The following is a 21,602-nucleotide window of genomic DNA, read 5'->3' as shown; positions in this document are numbered from 1 at the left end:
ATTCAAGCCAGACACATTTGACTTGGCTCACTTCTCGCTGATGCTGGGGCAGCTCCGACAACTGCAACACAGCAGACTTCTTCCAATGAAGCTGTAAAACATCTTAGTCTTGTCTAACTCTGAGCACAGGGAAAACACCCCACTGATCTCGTCTGCCATCTTCACTCATCCAGGAAGTCCAGATGCAGCCAGGCACTTAACTGTTCACCTGCTTCTGCAGCAACACTGATGCAAGTAGTCCCACAAAGACCAAAGCTACCAGAGGCTTCATCTAGAAAGAAAACTGCCAGGATCATGCACAGAAAGCTCCCTATTTAATAATTCTTACACAAAACTACTGCAGCTCTAGCCATCCAAAAGAGTTGTAATCAATCCTCAGGAGGCACTGAAGGCTAATGACGGCACGCATTTGAAGATGTGCTGTTGAACTCCCCAGTAAGACCCAGGCTAGACCTAACGTATCATGTCAAAACACCACTTACCGAATGAAGAAACGCCAGGCTGTCCAGGTGAGCACAAGTATAATCCCCAAGATCCAGCACTGGGTAATGTAGAAAGGAAGAGAAAGTGTCAGTGTATAGGGATCGTACTTCACAACGATCAGAAACTCTGTGGCAGTAATAGCAGCAACCAGCCATGCCTGCTGACCCAATTTCTTGTGGAACTTCCTGCAAAATAAACACACAGATAAAACAAAGCTATTGCTGTAAAATTAAGCATTCAGGGAAATATTCACAAAAAGACAGCTGGGGTAATAATTTCAATCAGTTTTGCACAACTCAAAGTCTAGTCTGGATTACACATGTACTAAGGCTATGCAGGCTGACTGCTTTCACGTTGGTGTTAATTAAGTTTCCTCTCAGAGGCTCTGAAAACAATTGATGATGAAGTTTAACTTTTCATCTGATGCAAGGAAGTATCCCCATTTTCAGGGTATTGGTAAATCCAGATAAACCAATTATCTGCCCAGCTTCAGATCACCTGAGGTTCAGGGTACAGTATGAAATAGGAGCTCTACTCCTGGATCTCCTCTGCAACCATCAAGCCACACTGCTGTAACCATATTTAACCCCTATATAATTGCATTCTGACACTTACTCTCTTCTCAAATGAGCTGTCACTAATGATCTCTGAATGGATTTTAAAAGAAGAAAGCTTAGTAACAAACAGGCAAGGTACTGGAAGATGCAAGGACGGTGTTTCACCTCTAGGACAATACAACCTTGGGGCAAATATGCGATTAACATTTAATCCCCAGGGTTTGTTTTTAAACAGCACCAGATGTCAATGAGAAGCTGCAGTGCTACGTACAAGTCTAGTGAAAGACTCATCAACCAGTAATGCCAGAAACTAAAACCGCAGTAGAATCAAGACATCTATTCAGAGGCTGTACTTGCAGAAGGAGAGTTTGGAAGTATACCATATTTTGGGTCACCTACTCCTGCTTGGGAAATACATAAACCCAAAACACCTACAGGCTGCCTTTTGGGAAACCCCACTACCCTCAATAGCCTATTGCTAGAAACCTGGGTAAGCTGCTGCATCTAAAGCAGTTAAATCAGGGGTCCTCAAACTTTTTAACCAGGGGGCCGGTGCACGGATGAAGTGGCAGGCAGTCATCTGCGGCTGCTTGGTTTCCTCCCCCAACCCCCAGCGGGGGTGGTGGCAGGGGGGGTCTGTAATACCAGGGGCCGGACTGAGGACCCTGGGGGGCCGTATCCGGCCCGCAGGCTGTAGTTTGAGGACCCCTGAGTTAGATCCTCCACTTTTTGATCTTGCCTGTTCACAACCTTACTAGCGCTGGCATTTTTACAGCTCACTGACCTGACAGATCAGGTGATATATCACCAGTCCAATGGGGTACCGTCTGGGCAACAGGAAAAGCCCTTTGTTTATGCATTGGATCGCACTGAAATCCTGCCCACTGCAGCACCACTGGCACACACAGATGTGCTCCTTAACAGCACAGAGACAAGTACATCACTTCCCACTCGGTATACTAAATTTTTGTTCTTCTATCACCCATCTCCTGAATCTAAAATGGGATTTTATTTCCATTAGAGGAAAGAAGCAAGAAAAAGCTACTAGAAGTTGTATGTATTTTTCCCCTGCCAAAGGCATGACTTAAATGTTTCCTAAAATCCTACTGATCTGAATCAAGGAAGACTGACCTTGAGAAAAGCAATACCTTCAACCATCATAACCACCAACTGTTTCACCAGCAAGCACACACAACTAACTTTTCACAACAACCTTTAAATTGATTGTATCTTTTACTTTAAAACCACACAAAGAAGCACTTTGGTGCACCTTCCCATTAGCCCCAAACCTACTACCTTAACTGACGATTATGCCTCTGAAGATGGCCAGGATAAACCATGCAAACAGAAGGAACCACCAACTAAAACTAACGGTGGTTGTTCTTTTTGCCTTCTATTATTCCTCGCTCTGCCTTTACTCTACATGTCTCTGCTTTAATCCCAGGGAACATCTATTCTGCAGAGGGCCTTGCCCTCTCACTTAACCATAGCATATTCTGAAGTACACTTTCCTACTAGGTCCTTTCTCTTTTGTCCAGATGACTGCGTTATTCCATTCCTACCACAGCGAAAGATGTGAAATGAAACACATCCAGGAAGAATTCAGCGTAAAGCAGCAGGACTGCTGGGGCAGGACAGGGGAGTTGGGGAGCAGAGCGATACAACAAACGTTCAGAGGGCTGGGAAGAGAGGGATGGACATGTTAAGATGACCTCTGCAGTACTTCTATGGCATTGCAGCAATGGGAAATTCCAGTCTTGTCTATGGCTGCTGTGACGTACAGCCTCCTGTCTGGCTGAGGCACTGACTTAGTAAATGCTGTGACATTCAGTAACCACCTAAGCTCTTTGGGCTGTGGTTTTCTTGCTTGTTTGCCGTGCAGTGGATGGAAGAGAAGCTACCTAACAAATCCATGATTAGGCCTTCCTTGGAGCGTGGCTGCTCTGCTAATGCTGCCCTCTGCTAGGCAGAGAAAGCTGCCTGCCTGACACGCTGCCCAGTGCGCACACATTACCCAGGCCCCAAGCACCTCCACCAGTGCTAGGGCAGAGGGAGCTGCAACTACACATTTGCTCCCCATTTCTCTTCCCTTCTTCTTATCAGATGCCAGCAGCTGAACCAGGAAGAGCATCGTTCCTTTGGCAGGCATTTTCCTGTGGCTCAGACATATCTGCTCCACTGCATCCCCTCAGATTCTCAGTACCTGGGAATGGATCTAAGCATGGAGAGGAAACAGAGCTTCTCTTCCCTCTCCTGAACCCAGGGGAGCACACAAAACACACAGTCGCTTAAAAACATGAGGCCTGAGAGTCATACTTGACACCAATGCATAAGTTCAAACTACACAAAATCATCCAAATACACTGGAAAAAAAAAATGCAGTAAATCAAGTGCAGGTTATTGCTGATGCAGTTGGGATAAATGCATTCCGTTTTAAAAGGTATCCTGCCTAGACCAACTCAGATGAAAGGACTTCAGAAACTGCTCCAGGTGGTTTATCTGGTATGACAGATTAAATGGGCAGAAACTAGCCTTAACACATGGATAGAGAGAAAAAATGAAACAAATCTCTCACTGTGAACTCAAGCTGTTCAGATGACTAGGTCAGCCTTCTCCTTTGCTGATCTGCTTCCTTATTTGCCGTTGTTTTCCTTTGCTAGGTTAATGACAGTACACTGACAAAAGAATTAAAGGTGACCCCGACAAAAGACTGTGCAGGCCCTAAAGCTGCCGAGGAAGACAGCTGGTTTCCTGCCCTTCTACTCATGGAAGATTTTGAAGAGAAGTCCCATTTCTTATTTGATGAATGAGATTAAAATTCATGGCCTCAACGCAGACTCCTTGGAAGTGGCTTGAAGGTTAGAAACCAGGAACATATGACAAGGTCAAACACTACACACTCTTGCATCAAGACATTTCTGGTCAGGAACATTTCACATAACCAGTTCTCAAGAACTCAAAGGCAGCATGTCAATCACAACAGGGCTGTGGTATGTAACAGCTGAAGAACAGCTTCAAGAACCACCGCTCTTCTTGGACTATGTCAATTCTAGATACTTCATTGTCACCATGCTAAGACCAAGTTCCTAGAACTGTCTGCAGATACTAAGAATCCTGAATGAGAAAGAGAGTCTTCATATTTGAACTTCACTGCTTTCTAGGCTAAATATTGCAAGGTTAGCTGAAGGAATCTAATCAACTTCTCTCAGACAATCTCGTCACTACCAGACAAAGCAATGAGCCGTGTTTCTGACAAGGAAGGTCGATGGAATATTCCAGCCTTTGTCCATTAAGAAGTTCCCTTCCAGAAGGAAAATGTCAGGACAGTTTCTCATGTGCCATTAGCTGGGAGCCTCTGGTACAGCCTGCTCTTCCCCAGCAGCTTCTCCCTACAACACAACAGGAAGACTCCAAAACAGTGCCTTGGTTCAAAATCACACACAAGTGAAAATACACTAAGTTAAGGTGGTAAAGTGGGTGCAGATTACCTCTGCTTGGATGACCTGAAATGGATGAAGGAATCTGAGTCCGGCTGCAAAAGCCTTTGCAGAGAAGATATTAGGTAAGACCAGATGCTAGGCTCTGCCATTTTCCACAAACAGTCTGATGAGATCAGCTCTGTAGTGCATCAAGCAGAGCCACGAACCTCAGAAGTGAGGAGGCTGGTCACCTTACCCACCAAGAGACACAGAACAGCAGGTGGTGGTGGCAATGATGAAGACATGCAGTTCAGGATGAAAGTCTCTGCTTGCTGGATGAACTTCTCCAGCTTATTAAAAGAATGGCAACAAATTGAATCAGCAATGAGGCACTGGTGACTGATGATTCTCCTAAATTTCAATGTTATGCCATGTGGTTGAACAGAGGGCAAAGGTGTTTTTCCAACCCAAACACAAGGACCAGAAGATTGTGAATGGTGCTAAGGACAGGAGCTCACCAGTGAGAGGCAGAGACCTCTTCTTACCTTTGAGTTGGAGGCACGTCCCAAACCAGTAGGTCCGACACCAAAGGCAGGGGCAGCCTGCCACTGCTGAATGTCCTGAAATCCGACTAAGCAATGTGGGTTGACCCTTCTTCCCAGCTCTAGGAGTCAAAGCCTTGCAAGGGAAACTGATCTTCATAGAATGTTGGAACCCTAAATTCTGAACACAGACACTTTTTGCGTTGGTCAGTGACAGACAATGAACATCCCTTGAAGCCAGACGTTGTCTCAGACTTAAGATGTGGGCTCAGGCAATTTGTGACATTACTACTAAAACTTAAAAGAAAACGTGATTTTGAGAACAAAGGTTTCTCAGGTCTTACATGGTCTGCAGAAACAAAAGCAGCAAGGACAAATATGATGCTTAAGGAGGAAAAGTCTGAAAGTACATGCAGTGTTGTGTAAGCGTGTACTTTACCTTCAATACACTTTGCTACAAAGGGTCCTCTGATCTGCAAGAGGATGCCACAAGAGCTCCAGAGGACCAGGGACCAGTTGGAAGATAGCTCAAGGAAAGAATCACCTTTAAGAAAACTTTTTTAGGGTGGGTTTTTTTTGGTGTTTTTTTTTTTTTCTTTTTTTTTTTCTTTAGGCCCTGTTGTCCTTAGAAGGTACATCTAAGGACTGTAGTTCCTGGCTACCAATCCGAAAGCGGAGTTCAGTACTCCTCTGCCCACAAGCCAGTGGCACTCCAGCTAGTTTACACAATACATTCTCAAAAGAGTAATCATTTATTAAAAACTGAGGTTAAAACCAGTGCACATAGAATGCCCTTAACAACAGCTGTTCTCTAACCAGATGTAGTGAGAATTTCACCTCCAAAACAGACAGACACAAAGCAGATGCTTTGGGATAAGGTCTTTTTGTCCCCAGCAAGCTGAACTATTGCCCTGAGATGGATGCCAACAAGCTGGAGCAAATTCAAAATAAAGCAAGTGAAGTTTGACATGGTATATACACAAGAGGACTGGCTTACGGGTCATCCATGAAGTCGTAGATCTCCCTCATAGCCACACCTCCCACATTGACAAAAAAGACAAGTCGTAACAGGACCAAGTAGTGTTCTGGTGGCATCCAAAGGACAAACTTCAAGTAAAATGTGTTCAGCTCTGCCAATAAAAACTGAGAGAAAGGACATTTTAATTACATTCAGAAGACTTCACTGAATGAAGCCTGGAATCTCCCTCTCTCCCTGCATGACTCCCACCACCACTTCTCTAACGCCACGAAGTCCTGCTCAGTATTACCGAACACACCACCATCAGTTGCAATAATGACCAAGAACAGTTGAGGTTTTAGAAGTTTTCTGTGTGCTGGAAGAGGTATTAAAAACCAACACAACATAAACCTGGAAAAGCACTGCCTCTAATTGTGAATGAGTTTATCAGCAGTTTGAAATACCTGCAGAACTACTGATAACAAAGCCTAAAAGCAACAACCTCTCCTTCCACTATCATTTAAAATCTGACTGAGGGAGCCCCAAAATAACAAGAGGCATTAGCAGTACAGCCCAGGGTTGTTGTTCTTTATGTGGCTTGGCTTTATACATAGTTACGCAGATGTCACTGTCAAAGCCAATTTCGGAGAATTGATTATACATTTATAGCAGTATCTTGTCAAGTGATGTGCCCTGGCAATGTGCTTAAGTGAGCAAGTAGACACAAGTTTCTCACTTCAAAAGAAATGATAACAAATGGCATTAAGCACTGTTTAATCCAGAAGAGTGAGCCAATATCTGAAGCTTCTTACGAACTGTCAGCTGAAGCTAGGCTTTGCTAAAAGAAACATTATTGTATCAAAGACTAGCCTAAGTTCAATGGAATCTCTCAGTTACAAAACCTGCTCCAGTACCTAAACCCCAGTTTCTTCAGGGTGCAAAGCTGGGAGTATTGCACACAGTCACCATTTGGAAAAACGTGTATTTTAGTTATACAGGCACATTGACTTCACTTCTCCCATAAACTATGGGAACCTCAGCAAGTCTGTTGTGCTACGTGAACTTGGCACATGTTTTATGTAGCGGAAATCAGGTGACATGAACTTGTATTCAACTGAGTCTGTAAACGGCCTGGCACTCAATGCTGGCACTGCTGCGCACTGCTTGCTTGCTTACAGACAGCACATTGTTCCTGAGGCACACTCAGGTTTGCAATTTGACATCAGCATAAAATGCAATGTTATTATGAGAGAGGTGGTGGTGGCTTGCCAAGCTGACGAATGTGTCCCACTCAACAAACCGTAACGGGGAGCTTCACTGGACAGACCCCAAAATAAACCACCACCAGATTTTGTATTCCACATATTTCAAGATGCTTAAAGATATGCTGTTCTGGCAACTGTTAAAAAATACAAAGTTATATCCTGTACCGCAGCACTAATACAGAGCCTGGCTAATGCCCATTGTCTCTAGAATCACTAGGAGTGTCACAAGGTTGTTTTTTTTTTGTTATACTTCACAGTTGCTGAAGTTAGAGTTGCTCAGAATGGACCCAAGTGACACCACAGAGAGCACAAAGGCCAAAGCTGCCTAGCTGACACAAGGCAGGAGTGGGGAAAAAGCACTTTAACTGCCAAGCTTATCCTCCATATCAGCATCACGTGCGCGATACCTGCGACTGTGAAACGGAAGTTAGGAATTCACGATGATGCATTCCCATAATACAAATTCAGCCACTCGGATGGCTAGATGAAGGAGGCAGACTCTCAATTAATTGTAACTCTGGAGAAGCAAACTTTCTCTTGTCTGAACTGGGAGCTAGTTTACCTGAACTGGTCAGGCCAGATACTGTTAACACTCACATGCTATGTGTTCAGTGAAATATAAAGAGAAAAAAAAAAAACATTAGGATAACTGAATTACTTAAGTCTGTATAAAAATACTATCCCAGGCAAAACTGTGTGCTTCAGGAGCCATGCTGCTCAGAGCTAATCCACAAAAGCCCAGGGCTTTGGTTACAGTCCTCTCCAGCTGCAATGTGATTATGTGTTTGCCTGAGACCAAGAGACACAAGCTACTTCCATCCAAAGCCAACATTTTTGGTAGCAGATGTTACTTGCTGAATTATGTGTACATCATAGTTTATATTGCTCACACTGCCTATAGACATTGTTCAGCAAGCAAGAACAAATTTTTACGCAATGAATCTGTAAACCAGAGATACGGAAAATATGGAAACAGACACCTTTTCTGCAGCATTCTGAACTGATCTCTTCCAGCCTCAACAAAAAAAAAATCACCATGTCAGCGTTTCAGCCTAAATTATCATTTGTGCAGTTGCTTGAGTGTTACAAAACATCACATCAAACAATAAAGACAGAGAAGTTTCCTTACTACAAAGATTATGCCACAAACTGCTAGCCATCTGCGTAAGCTGGATGCTGGCTTCCACTCAAATTTGACCCAGCTATATGGAGTGAACTGGAAGACAATTCTCTTCATTTTACCTCTGAAAAAAGAGCAGAACACATACTTGCAATTTTGAGAAACAGCACATAAAACACATCTACCAGCATTTCCTTTTGAGACACCAATTCACATATGCAAAATGCCTCCAGTTACTCCATCAAAATTACTACTTAATGAGATTAACATCCCCAGTTAAAAGAGTCTCCAATGTTATTTGGACTATCATTTTCTATTTTAATATACCACACTCATTGCAGTAAGCAGTTTCTCAGTTCTGCTTTGCTCAGCAAAGACACACTACAGAAAAGGCTAGTTTGCTACTGGTAAAAGACTGCAAGGAATTTATTAAATTTTACATTTCGGTCTTTCAATTACTGTGAAGTTCTGATTACTAGGGAATGCAGTATTTGCACAGGGACCAAATAGAGCCTTGCTGTGAAGGAAAGAGTATAATCCCAACTTGGATCCCTGCATCTAATATAACAATTTCATTAAAGCAGCTCATTTCCACAAGGTGCCCTCATTCCTAGATATCAGGCAATGCTCACAACAGACAAGTATATTTTCAACAATTTCATTTGCAAGTTGAATAATACTCTCATGAACAAGTTTGCATGCATTAATAAGTTACTAGATACCTGAGTCATCTAAACACACATGAATTCTTTAATTCACATTAACCCTAACAGAACAACCCTTCATCAACCAAGATCTTTACCATGGGCCCAGACTTTGCACTGTGCTCTACTTATCGTGAATTTACCTTCTACACCAACTTACTTGTATGTAGGAATGTTCCAAAGTCCTTGCCATTTGTATGTTTTCAAAGAAAGCCAAGACAGAGTCTTCATCCCACAGTAAATTCCTAATCCGTTACATAAGATCACATCCATTATCCACTGAAAGGAGAAAAACACTGATGCTGGAGAAGAAACACTAAAGCTCATAAAAGGGATATATAAAATACAGGTGCACATACATGCAGACACACTCTCAGTCACAAGGCTTGAACATCCCCACAGAAAAGCGCTGCATGAACTGTCAGGAGAAAGAATCTCAGCTGCCCAAGCCTACTCAAATACAGCAAGAGCCTTCTACAGATGATGGCTGTAGATTCTCTTTTGCTGTATTCATTCTGCTACAGAACAGACCTCTTCCTACTTGCGATCAGCTCAACTCCACCCTGGGAGAACTTTATAAACACACCAAAAAAACCCAACCAAGCATGTCCCTACAGACCAGATTTTGCGATGCCCAGTAACTTAAAATACTCTTCAAGCTTCAGGCTGCCTCCTAAAGAAATTACTTATCTCCAGGCTCAAGACGTGAAATTAAACAAGTGATTTTCCCCCATGCTCTGTCTTATTGCCAAGTGTTAATTCTGGAGATGGAGCTCTTGAGCTGAAAAAACCTGGCTGTCCTCCACATTCAAAGCGGCGGAGCACCGTGCTAATTTCATAAGAATCTTTTTTGAAGGCAAAATAGCTTTGCTTGATGTCTTTATACATAACACACTTTATAAATACAACCATGCAGCAAATCACTACAAGCTTGGGAAAGAGCTTGCACTGTAAGAATAAAACCAAGCTGAAATAACTTAAGAACCATAGCTGTGTGCCTGGAACACAGACAATTTTGATTGCTCTGGTAAGCAATTTATATTTCATAGGAAAATAAAAAAAATTAAAAAAAGTGTGTCACTTGAAGCTACAGAGCCTGTTTTTTCCACAGCAAAACTAGATCACAGTAGGCCCTGTAGCTTGAATAAATACACACAAGCAGTATTTTAGGACAAGAATGGTTACAAAGTATCATGTGCAAAGAGGATACAGCTTTTCAATAAGGCCAAATGTTTACCTTTTAAAACCTTTCTATAAAACAAACAAGTTCTAAACACAGCAATATTTACTGTTTTCAGAAAACAACGAAGAGAGGTTTGCACAAAAGGAAGAGCTGGACACAAAGTGCGCTGAGTCTGGTTGGTTTTGTTTGTTTGGGTTTTTTTGTTTTTGTTTTTAAACAGGCAAAACAAATAATCTGAAACTTCATACAAAAATTTTTACCCTTCTCTTAATTTCAGGTTTTATGGTTTGTACCATCACCGAATATTTTACAGTGTTCAGGTAAAGCTTTAGATTCTTTCTCTGGTGTGAAACGAACCAAAATAAATATTTAACCACGTGCAATAATTTGAAAACTCACAAAATTATACCAAGAGTGACAAATATATTACAAACTCAACATGGAGAAGCACCAATGCTTCTGAGCTGCAGCAGTCACATGTACATCTTCAGCCACATGCACATGATATCTAGTTCTTACTACTTCCAACACCCTCCCTTTAAAATATATACTTCCATTTAGACAAATATATCACTATCTATGCAGTACATACGTGATCCCACCAACATTCACTGAAGTTTGGAAGCTGGTGTTCCAGACTGTACTCCAGAAACTCAAACATTACACTGATGATCATACACATCCACCAGTCTCGAATCATCAATGTCTATAGAAAGGGAAGAAAAAAAGTCTGTCACATACCCACAACAGCTGCACAACGTCCTAAAACCCATTACAGAAATAAATACTTGCACACCAGACTGAGTAGAACCAGACTTCATTTACACTAAAGTCCTTGAGAAATCTAAATAACAGAGATCTCCATAAATACTGTAGAAACACTGCTCAGATTTACAGCTTTGCAACAGCGTTTGAAAAATTATTATGTTCTTTTCCCAATTTAAAAAATTCTGGACTCCGAACACAGATGACATATGGCGTGCTTTGTATACCAGTTATTTCTACAGCTGAATATCTAGTCTCCAGTACCCAGAAAAGGATCGGGATACTCCTGACAATCTTATTATGATGTGACAGACTAGCAAAGCCAAACACTCACAGGCCTCTAAACTTATTAAATATGCAGCAACAGACAAGACGGACAATGAAGAGTAGAGATGATGACATTGATACCATTACATGAAATAATAAAGGCAGGTAAGATGGGATTCAGTAGCAAGTTAAATGAATGGAATTACTGGGTGCTCACCACCACAGGCAGCATCGATCTAATGCTGCTCAAAAAAGGCTTTTCAGAGCCTGCTTAATACAAACTTTTTAAAGTTACCTGCACTAAAGCTCAGCCCTGACTGCTGGGACACCTGAGTGTACTTTATACCAGCTAGCAGCCTGTCAGGGCAAGCAATGAAGGGCAGCACCTTCTTCCTCATTCAACATTGAGCTGCAGTCCTGGAGCATAGGTATCATCTCAGCCTACTATCAAAACAAGGGAATTGAGATTTGTGGTAATGCTTTATTTCATATTTGTAAGTGGGTAAGAACACAGAGAGCCTGCCCATCTGGTCTGCTGCATCCTCAGCAGGGTGCCCGATGGAATGTGACAACCTTAAATGAGGTAGTAATAATTCTGCAAGAGTTGATGTAGCTTGGCATTGACTGCCTCAAACAGAAGATGGAAAAATCTAAGATAAGCATTATCACACCTTAGTCTGACAACACGGGACAACATGTGAGCTAAATGACTCCAAAGCAAATGGGGAGGCTCACAGTAATTTCTGATGAATGAGGCACATTCATTCTCAATATTGCCATTCTGGTGCTTTGAGATATAGCTTAAGAGTCTGTTACTCAAACCAGACCAGAAAAAAAAAAAAAAAAAGAAAAAGAAAAACCAAAACCACATGCTCATCTCTGTTTATGAAGACAACACACTCAACTTCCAGCTTTTCACAGAAAAATATCTTAACAAATAAGAAATATAGCAGCCAGTTTCACTCCAGCTTAGCAGCACAGAGGCCAATACCCTGTGGAGTGTGCTGGGCTCCTCAAATCATGCTGCAGGCTGACAAGATGACCTATCATCTCTAGCATTTCTGCAGGAACAGTCTCTTCAATAAAAATCAGGCTTCTTTCAGATGAAGATGGATAATAGCTTGATTGAGTAGAATGGGAGAGAATTCAATATGCCACTCTAGTCCCTCAGGAATGTGTTACTACTCCCCTTATGTCTTGTTATTAGGGTCTCACTATTTCGGCATTTTTTTTCCTCAGTGTGACATTATTTACAAAAATAAATATACATTTGATATTTAAGTTTCCTATGCATTTTTCTTAGATGAAGAAATTACAAGTTTCTTTAAATTTACTGTTTGGCATACCAATAGAGCAAGCCATCCACAAGTTGATCTGAAGTCAAGGCCTCCCCATGCCTAGCATACTCATCTTTTGGTTACAGGGGGGAAAAAAAACAGACCAAAAAAACCCGCTTATAAGAATACATTTGCACTTCTGAAATCAAAAATCAAAACAACAGTTGTAGGTTATTTTTAAAACAGACTGAGTTTTTTCAGTTTATTATTTATGGTGGTCTCATAGGTAAAAAAAGCAAACAAGGTATGCAGGGCAAAATAAAGTTAGACAGTAAGTCTGATCAGGTTAAAAAAGCACCAATATTTAGACTAAAGTAATTAGCAAAATATTCATTGAATGTGCTCTGCCAGAGACAAGCGCAGCTGGAATTTCCTCCACAGTTGGCTGGTATTGACTAAAAAGTAACAAGAATTAAACCACTACCCATTTAAAGATTTAAAATCCTGATGTCACTGGAAAAAGCCTTCCTTAGAACAGTAGCAGTATATCATCATGCATCTATGTTTGGGTAACAGTAGACTTTCACCGCCTTATCTGAATATTGTCTTACCCATACTTACATTCAAAGGTCATTCAAACGTTTATCTTGCTACAGGAGTAAATGTTTTTACTTTTATTGATCTGACCTCAGAATAAATTATGGTAGAAGAAGGAACTTGTCAATGTAAGGTTACTTTGCAAAAAAATGAGGAGACCTAACATGGTCAGGAGAAAAACAAGAAGAACAAAAAAAAGGCCTTTCATGTATTACAAACATTTAGTCGAATTCACAGATGACTGCCTAATATAATTTGTCAGAAAGACTGGCATCACTAAAACAGAAGCAGTCAAGCTTTAAAAGTAGAATAGTACTGTAACAGAAATGTAACAGAAGACCTATTCTTACTTTCAGGTACCAGCCAAAAAAGTGAGCAGGAACAAATCCATCCAGTTTGTCCTGTAAACCAAAAAGAGAACATGGGTCACTTTGCACACAAACAATAGCCCATTTTTAAGGCTTATTTTTTTCCAAGAAAAACACAGCAATAAACTTAAGTTGTTTCACATATAAATACTAGATGCATTTTATGAGTTTCTTTGTTCTCAAGCACAGTCAGCAAACAAGCTATTTTCAAAGCAAAGTCAACAATTTTAAGGGCAGAAACTGGAAGCAGGATCATACTGATAAAGAGGAGACTACTTTTTAAGTGTGAAATGTCACGTTCCTTGCCTTCCAAGGGGACTGAAGCAGACCACATTGAAGGCAGAGCAAGAACACGTACTTCCTCATCAGACCACCGTCTTGTATCTAGCAGAACTTCTTAAATCTTATCAGTTCTACCAGCATAAATGCCTGGGCAAAGAGTGCCTTTCTTCCTCCTAGTTTTGGTACAAGCCTAGGAAAGGACAGCTATGATTGCTCTCTGTTAATTCCAGGTCCTGATGCACTGAAGGCTTACATGGCAGACCCAAAGGATTCAGTGCTCCTCACTACACAAGCACTAACAGCTCCATGCGATCAGGGAGTTGTAAATAATCATAATTACTTTGCCCTTGAATTTCAAGCCTTCTGTTTGCCAGCAAGAAACAATAATGTGATGGTTTCTGGCATTCAGGAAAGTGCAATTTATGGGTTGCTTGGCAACATTCAACTTTTGAACTTTGTACCTCAAGGTGACTGTGAGTAGAAGATTCTTTAAGCACACAAATAAATCCAAACTCTTAGGGGAAAAGGCTTACATCAATGATCTGAGAAACAAGGGTTGTTAAACAGTTTACCCTCTCTCCTGGGCAATGTAGTTGGGATACACAGAGACACATGTCCATCTAATCCACAGGAAAGGTCAAGAGAAGAGAAGGAAGCTGAAGAGTCAGTCATGATCTGGTTTCTGATTCAACACGCAGAAAGACTCATGACTGCACTTTGAGGAGTTCAATTAAGCAATCTTTTACCAAAAAATAGTCAGGCTCATTAGCAAGTAACTTTACTTGTGTCTTACCCAGACGTTGTGAAATGGATCAGTTTCATTGCCAGGATCATAAATAAGGCAGTTGCCACCATAGTCTCTTTCTGGCAAAGGAACACCTAAATGTGGATCAATGTACTTCATAAACTGTCTGCCATCTTGTACAGTCTGCAAAAGGAACACAGAACCCATGTTTCCCTTTTATTATGCATTAATTCACAGAAAAGTACAAAGATAATTAAGATCAACATTGTATCTTCAAATGGGTGGAGGTTTTTTTCCCAAGAATTTTTCTGCAACAAATTTTAATACATCCAGACCTCAAAGCATCACACAGCATACATATCTGACTATCTGAGCCTCCAATGCTAAATATTAAGGAAAAAAGACGACTACAGAATGAACTTAAGATTTCTTAAAGATGAAAAATTAGAGCTCCTTAATACCTTTCCTAAGCCACTCCTTTACACACCCTCCCTCCCAAAAGCTTAGCACTCAAACTGGCACAAAACTCATCCTTCCCACTGACCCTTTTGCCCTTCTTCTCCCCTTGTCGATCTTAGCAAGGGTAAAGAAAAAGCAGCCAGTAACTCAGGACAGGCTCATTTAAGGGCTGTATCTTCTGCGTTAGTAAACTTCCAGCTTCCTAGAATGGGAAAGATCCAGGAGCACTTCAAACATGCAGCTCGAACAAATGCAGCACATGCAAACATCAGCACATTGAGCACACCGATTAGGTGCACTGTTAGCAGGATTAGTCGTGCATGCGTGCTCAGCTCACTCCAGCTACAGAAAGTCGAGAACTGTACTGCATTTCACAGCAGAAAAAATTTAGTGCAGCTCATTGAATTAAGCAGTCATTTCAAATGAGGTCCCACCAGCAGCACAGGTAACAAACTTGAAGCAAACAACAAGGAAGAAATGATCAAAATATTAGTTCTAAACAGTGACCAAAACTTGAACTAACTTACTAGTAACTCATTTCAGACACACATTTGCTGGGTAAGTATTTCCCAATGAAACTGCTCACTGTTGTGGTCAATGTTTTACAACACAAGCAATGTGACATCTATGACAGACTAGCAGACAGTAAAAACAGGTTAAGGCCAAAAGTGGTTAACAGCAATAATAATAATAAAATTATAGAATTAAACCACTGAAGTCACATTAACTGTAAGACAAGTTTCAACTGTGAGCGAGCTTGCATTTGCTTTTAAGAAAGTTTAGTCACTTACAGACTCAGCATAATTTTAACCTTATTTAAACCTGTGCAAAGTAACTATGTATTTTTAGTAAAGAGCTCAGCAACAGCTAGTGAGTGTCCTTAACCACTACATGGCTGGTAACACAACACACTGCCAGAGGAAAGCAAAGCAATTTCAGGCTTTTCCATTAGAATTCAGAACTACAACACTACTATCAAATAAAAATGAAACGTATCATTCAGTCTGACTGCAGCTAGTCAGGAGTATCATTTACAGGGATGCCTAGAAAAAAAACACAGGGTGACATGAAATGGTAACAACGTAAGAATAAACTGGAACTGAGTAAGTATTCCTCAGTGGTGAGGAATAACAACAAAAAAGGCAAGACAGACCTGTTCATGCCTGTGAAAGGGTCAGAACTCCACTCCCTCCAAGTAGGACAGGCAGCCTGAAAGAAACCCTAATGAGACATTAGGGCCCTGCGTAAGGGTTTACACTGAACCCCTAAGTTATGTCAATGGGACAGAAACTCACATTGTTGTTCACTGATCTACTGTGGACACGTTCCAGCTGCCTGCTGAAACAACAAGCAGGGCAAAAGAAAAAAAAAAATGGAAAAGAAAAGGACAGATTTGTGTTCTTAAGAGAGCTTGGCACTGACATCTGGGGAGGCTCCAGGAAAGCCAAGCAGGACAAGAAATGCTGGAGCCAAAGGAAATCTTTGATTAGCTGGAAAGGGTTTGATCAGTATTAAAAACTTGTTTGTAAAGCAAATGCCCTACTCCAACAGAAGACAATGACAGATCCTGACATCTCTGAATTCCAGCCCCACTTCCTCAAGCTCACTTGGCCTCTGGAGGCAAAACCTTTTTTTTTTTCTTTTTTTTTTTTTTCCCTCCAAACATGCCTGTCATCCTTCTTTAATCTGAAATGATTTTTTAAAGCTACCTGATGAGTATGTGATGGTACTTGCGCAACTGTTTTACAATACAGAGCACCAAACATTTATACTAAGACATCAGCATGAAGGACCTACCTGAAAATAAACAGCTGAGGACTAATTGGAATCTAAACCTGCAAAGTAGCTAGCTGTTTGACAGGGCAGTTACCTCTCGTGGTTTAGTACCTCACATTCACTTTTGGTTCCAAATCATGCAGTTACCCAAGGAGATTACTGCAATAATTGGACTGCCTGAGGAAAGGATGAGTGTCCTTCAAAATCTTGAGCTCTTTCTTGGCACTCAAACTAGATTTGCAGTGGTATAAGTATACATACAGGAACGCAATGGCATTGTTAATAGCATCATGTTTACTGCTTTTGCTTATCTTAAAGTATTTTACTTCAATTGCTGCATTTCTGAGAAGTCACAGAATTGTGAAAGCCCAGGGAAAATTCTCAGTTTACTAAAGGACAAGAATATGGTAAAAAGTAATGTGCTCTATTTGAAAGTACGAATAGCATGTCTTTCTAGAAAAAAAATCATCCTTATTTTGCTGCCACTACACAAAGTTGTGAATGAATTTTTGTTTATTGCAAAAAAACCCTACAGACAAACCCAAATATTCAAAGCACCTACGATTCAAAGTTAAAAGTATTTCAGAAGATTGAACAAGATTTAGAAGAGACTAAACTTGTAAAGTACAAACTCCTGATCATTTGATCTAAACAAGAACTCTTGACTTCTTCTCAACTCATTTAAGAACACTTCACTGCAGTGTCTAACCTAGGCTGAGACCAACTGGAAGTTATATTATATCATATATAATATACATATAATATAATACAATATATTATAATTTTCCCTCAACTAGAAATCTCATGAAATAGCACAATGATTCAATTTCAAAAATGAAGAGCATCTCCTGCAGTCAGCGAAAATCCTGAAGAACATCAACAAAGGATTTTATATCCACATTAAACTGGCATTTAGTAACTAGAGGTCCAAGTTACTTACCTGAAAGAGTATAAAGATGAGGAAAAGCTCATACACAACGCTGACACACAGCCAAAACCTCCAGTAAGCTACAGAAACAAAGGGGACGTTAGCAAGCTTCCAAGCAAAATAGCAATGAATTATTCATTTACTGTAATATAACTAAACATTTCAGGAAGATATTATCCCACCAAGGAATTGCAAAGCCCAGCATTCAAGTCAAATGTTCACCATCTTTCCCAAAGAGTAAAACCAGAACAGCTCTTAACTACTGGACAGGCTGCTATGTAAATTTGCCAGAATTGCTTAGGCAATGACCTGGATGTGGAAGAATGGGCCAGGATCTCTAAGAACACTTCAACCCAATGAAGTCAGTATTTAAGAATTAGAAGGAATGATAAATGCTACTTGCAATGCCTTCTAGCAGTCCTTAGAAGAGAACTATATCCTTCCTGAACTCATCTGATTTCTTTCTCCACGATCTTGGGTAGCCTGACCTGTCCAAGTTTGGTTCTCCCAGCTCTACCACAGCTAACGGGATTTGCCAACTTCTGCCTACATACTGCTAAAACAGACAAGACTAAGACTGGCAGGAGGAACTGTCTTAACGGTTATAAGCCCATCTTTTTCCCCTGAAGACAAGGTTTCTTCCTCAAGAGGCAGAAAGCATTTCAAAATACCGAAGATGTTTTCACTTTTACTAGGAATTAAAAAAAACCAACAGTGTACCAAAGGTTTCGCAGCTACCAGATGCAAGACCTATGAGATTATCTGAAACTCTTTATAATAACAGAAATATCACATAAAACTCAGCTGCTTCATTCAGAGTCTGCAGTTGTTTTTCACCTCCCAAGATGTGCAATTACAGGTCTTCTCACACTGAAGCAACACCTGAATCTAAAGGGTACACAAATTAAAAGTATTTGTACGCTTCCAGCTCCATCATCATCACCTCAGTTCTTCTGAAAGACTCAGTCCTGGGGTAATAGGCTCTTTGACTGTCCTGGACACAAGCTCTGTGGTCCATGGCCTGGATTTATGCCCCTGATTCATCCTACTCCACCCAGAGACCGGTTTGGGCTCTGTTCCGTAAAGTGATTTCTGGGCTCTGAAATCTCATCCAGCGTTTTTGTTAACTCCTGTACAAGAGGAAGCAGGTTAATGCAGAGCCAGTGTGCGTACAGAGTGTTCCAGCATTTTTTCCTAACCCCATCCAAAAATTTACACAAGGTAATTCAGCAAAACTGGATTCATTCCAAGTGGATATTTAAATCTCTCAGTAACGTCACATCCTAATCACTGTGGAATGATTTTAATACTTTCCTTCAGGTGTTTCCTGTTTACACTTAGAAAACAGAGCTCTCCTCCCATGGTTACATCTAGGCAGCAGTTAGAATTGGATCAAGCAAAAAGGAATCAGAAGTTTGTATGGCTGAGTGGAGGCAGCAAGCCATCTCACCACCATGAAACACCGTTTGCCATGAAGTGAAAACACCACGAACCTTCAGGCCCCGTTTGGGCATTTATCTCTACTAACCCCAAGGCAACTTGTTAATGACTAAAAGCAGGACCATGACATAAATAATGCAAGAACTAAACATAAATACCAGGCTTGCAAACATACTTGTTTATCAGCTCAGAACCTGAAATCAACTAGCCATGGTGCTGCAGAGCACCCAAGAGACTTGTTTGCCCCTGAAACAAAAAATAAATGTTGTCTTTGACCAGTTCAGCCTCAAACAGCAAAAAAAATCCCAAACACCCAAAAAACCCCAAATAAACAAAAAAATCCACATTTTTAAAACAAGTCTGACAGCCTGCTTCTGACACCATCATTAAAATAGACTGAAATGTGAGGAGGTGTGACTTTTTTTCTGCAAAACTGTTAAATTAATATAATCAAAATGGCCTACTTTACAATTCCAGGAAAAGAGAGAAAAGGAAAAAAAAGAAAAAGGGAAAGTGTGGCCTGGATAACAAAAGTTCAGAGCTCTATAACAGCTTTCACTGGAAACTTGGAACTTTGAAGATTTTTACCTAAAGTCTACAAACATAATTGTCATTTCTTAATTATGCAACAAAATGAACTGTCTTCTTAGGGGTCAGTCATTTAAAAAAAACCCCTCAAATGTCTAAAAACCATAATGAGGTGTTTTTTCCCCTTGGTCTCCTTGAGGGAAGGAAAAGCAGTGTTCAGTCTATGTTCTCCTCGGTGAGGCAATAAACAGCGCCTCCTGCACAGCAGTCCTTACACAAAAGTTGTAAAGACAGCTACCTGAGACTTCCATCCTTCCTTCAAATTTGATTAACTTTCAATTCCACTGGCAAACTTCATTTGGAAGGACTGACTCAGAGTGTGCATGTACCCACTTGTCTTTCTAGAATGCAGCTTCAGAAGAACAAACAAGCAGAAAAACCCTCGACTGGTGAAAGGATTATTTGGCAGAGGAACCTCTCCCCAAACTGGCACCACTGTGCTGCTGAAAAATACTTCAGCCTTTTGAATTCAGCAGTGACTTTTTTGGGTTTTAAAGTGATTAAAAAATTTGGTTTGTGTTTAATAAGGTGTTTTCTATCCTTTCCTACAATGACTACCTATCTTGAAGAGCAAGCACTACGTTCAAGCCAGAAGTAAGAATTAACCTTTCATTAACACCCTTCTCCCACAAGATCTGGGTATTGTTTCCTTCAAACATTACCTTCTGACTACCAGCCTTAAAAACGCTGGATTTTTTCTGACCTATAAAGCTTTGTATGACAGATTTTACACTACTCGCAGGCATAAATGTGGCAGACTAGTTCTGAAACTGATGTATATACAGTTCAGAAAGTAGCAAAATCGAAATCCTTACCTAAGCTTTTCTTCTCCTGTATACACAGGGTTCTGGCAACAGATCACCTGCAGCTGCTGAATATGCTCAGCAATAATTTATAATAAAAAAATATAGTGTTAGAATTCAGTGTGCTTTCTCCCTAGCTGATATAAGTACTCAAGAGGTTTTGAAGACTACTTTGTATCTGTACATGTACATCAGAAACAAGACATTTTTCAAAGCTGTACAAACATTTTATTCCCTCTCTTCCTGGACTGGCCTCGGCTTTAGCTATGAAGTTATTTTTAACGTACCTCTCTATTTGTTTTCCTTAAATGCACTTGTCACCATGATCCTCCCTCAAATTAGGACTATCTTCCTGATTAAGTAGGCTTCAATTTACATACCTGATAGTTTAGTGATTACTGTGCTCAAACACTAACTGTTGCAGTTGTAGGGAGACTTGCAAACACAACCCCGGAGAGTGCTGCCTGGCTGAGCACACAACCAGCAACTTACCCCTATTTATCAACTGAGGTCAGTTTGACCTATGCCACCTGAAAGACTAAATGAGCAAAGTAAAAATAAAATAAAATATCTAATTTATTTGCCCAAGCAAGTCACTTATCTCAGAGCTGCTAAGTAGGTGGAAGCTATGAAGTGCTAATCAGACGTTGCACAGGAGGTGAGCAAGAACTATCTGGTCTGAGCAGCCACGTGAGCCTGGGCCAGAATATGCTGCTCCAATTACTGCTCTGGAGTACGAGGTTTGCCATAGCAAGCTCAGGTTCAAAAGCACCATGTGTGAGCTGCAATGACCAGGAGGTGGAATAACAGAGAGTAAGAATGCAGGCAAGCCCTTCAGACCAGTCCTAGCTCTGCGCAGGTGATTTTATATTTCTAAATGTAATGCCTGAACACATTATACACTAACGTTAAGACAGAAAAATACAAGTTAAAAGCTCAGCTTGTCCAACCCCCTAGTCATTTATTGCACTCAGTCAGTGAAAAAGCAACCAATTAGTATCACTATCCCAACAGTCCAGTATGTTTACGCAAAACCAGTGGTGAGTATCCAGATTCCTCAGTCGTTAAAAGGGTTG

General features: G+C 40.8%; 1 protein-coding gene across 5 annotated transcripts in view; it reads right to left on the bottom strand.

The window, feature by feature from the left end:
* Positions 1-21,602, bottom strand: part of PTDSS2 (phosphatidylserine synthase 2) — a 44,693-nt gene that overhangs the window by 2,889 nt on the left and 20,202 nt on the right. For 3 of the 5 annotated variants that reach the window (XM_080405034.1, XM_080405035.1, XM_080405036.1), the window contains exons 4-11: positions 17,708-17,775; positions 14,581-14,715; positions 13,488-13,538; positions 10,824-10,937; positions 9,209-9,327; positions 8,354-8,468; positions 5,999-6,144; positions 483-668 (exon numbers count right to left, since the gene is read on the bottom strand). In XM_080405034.1, coding sequence (XP_080261160.1) covers positions 483-668; positions 5,999-6,144; positions 8,354-8,468; positions 9,209-9,327; positions 10,824-10,937; positions 13,488-13,538; positions 14,581-14,715; positions 17,708-17,775 — 934 coding nt within the window. The remainder of the gene's footprint in view (positions 1-482; positions 669-5,998; positions 6,145-8,353; positions 8,469-9,208; positions 9,328-10,823; positions 10,938-13,487; positions 13,539-14,580; positions 14,716-17,707; positions 17,776-21,602) is intronic. The other 2 variants (XM_080405037.1, XM_080405038.1) reach the window with 2 other exon arrangements.

The sequence above is a fragment of the Falco punctatus genome (assembly GCF_963210335.1).
Source record: "Falco punctatus genome assembly, chromosome: 10".
In the NCBI taxonomy this organism is placed as follows: Eukaryota; Metazoa; Chordata; class Aves; order Falconiformes; family Falconidae; genus Falco; species Falco punctatus.
The sequence above is the reverse complement of the archived record's forward strand: the minus strand, read 5'-3'. Positions and strand labels throughout refer to the sequence as shown.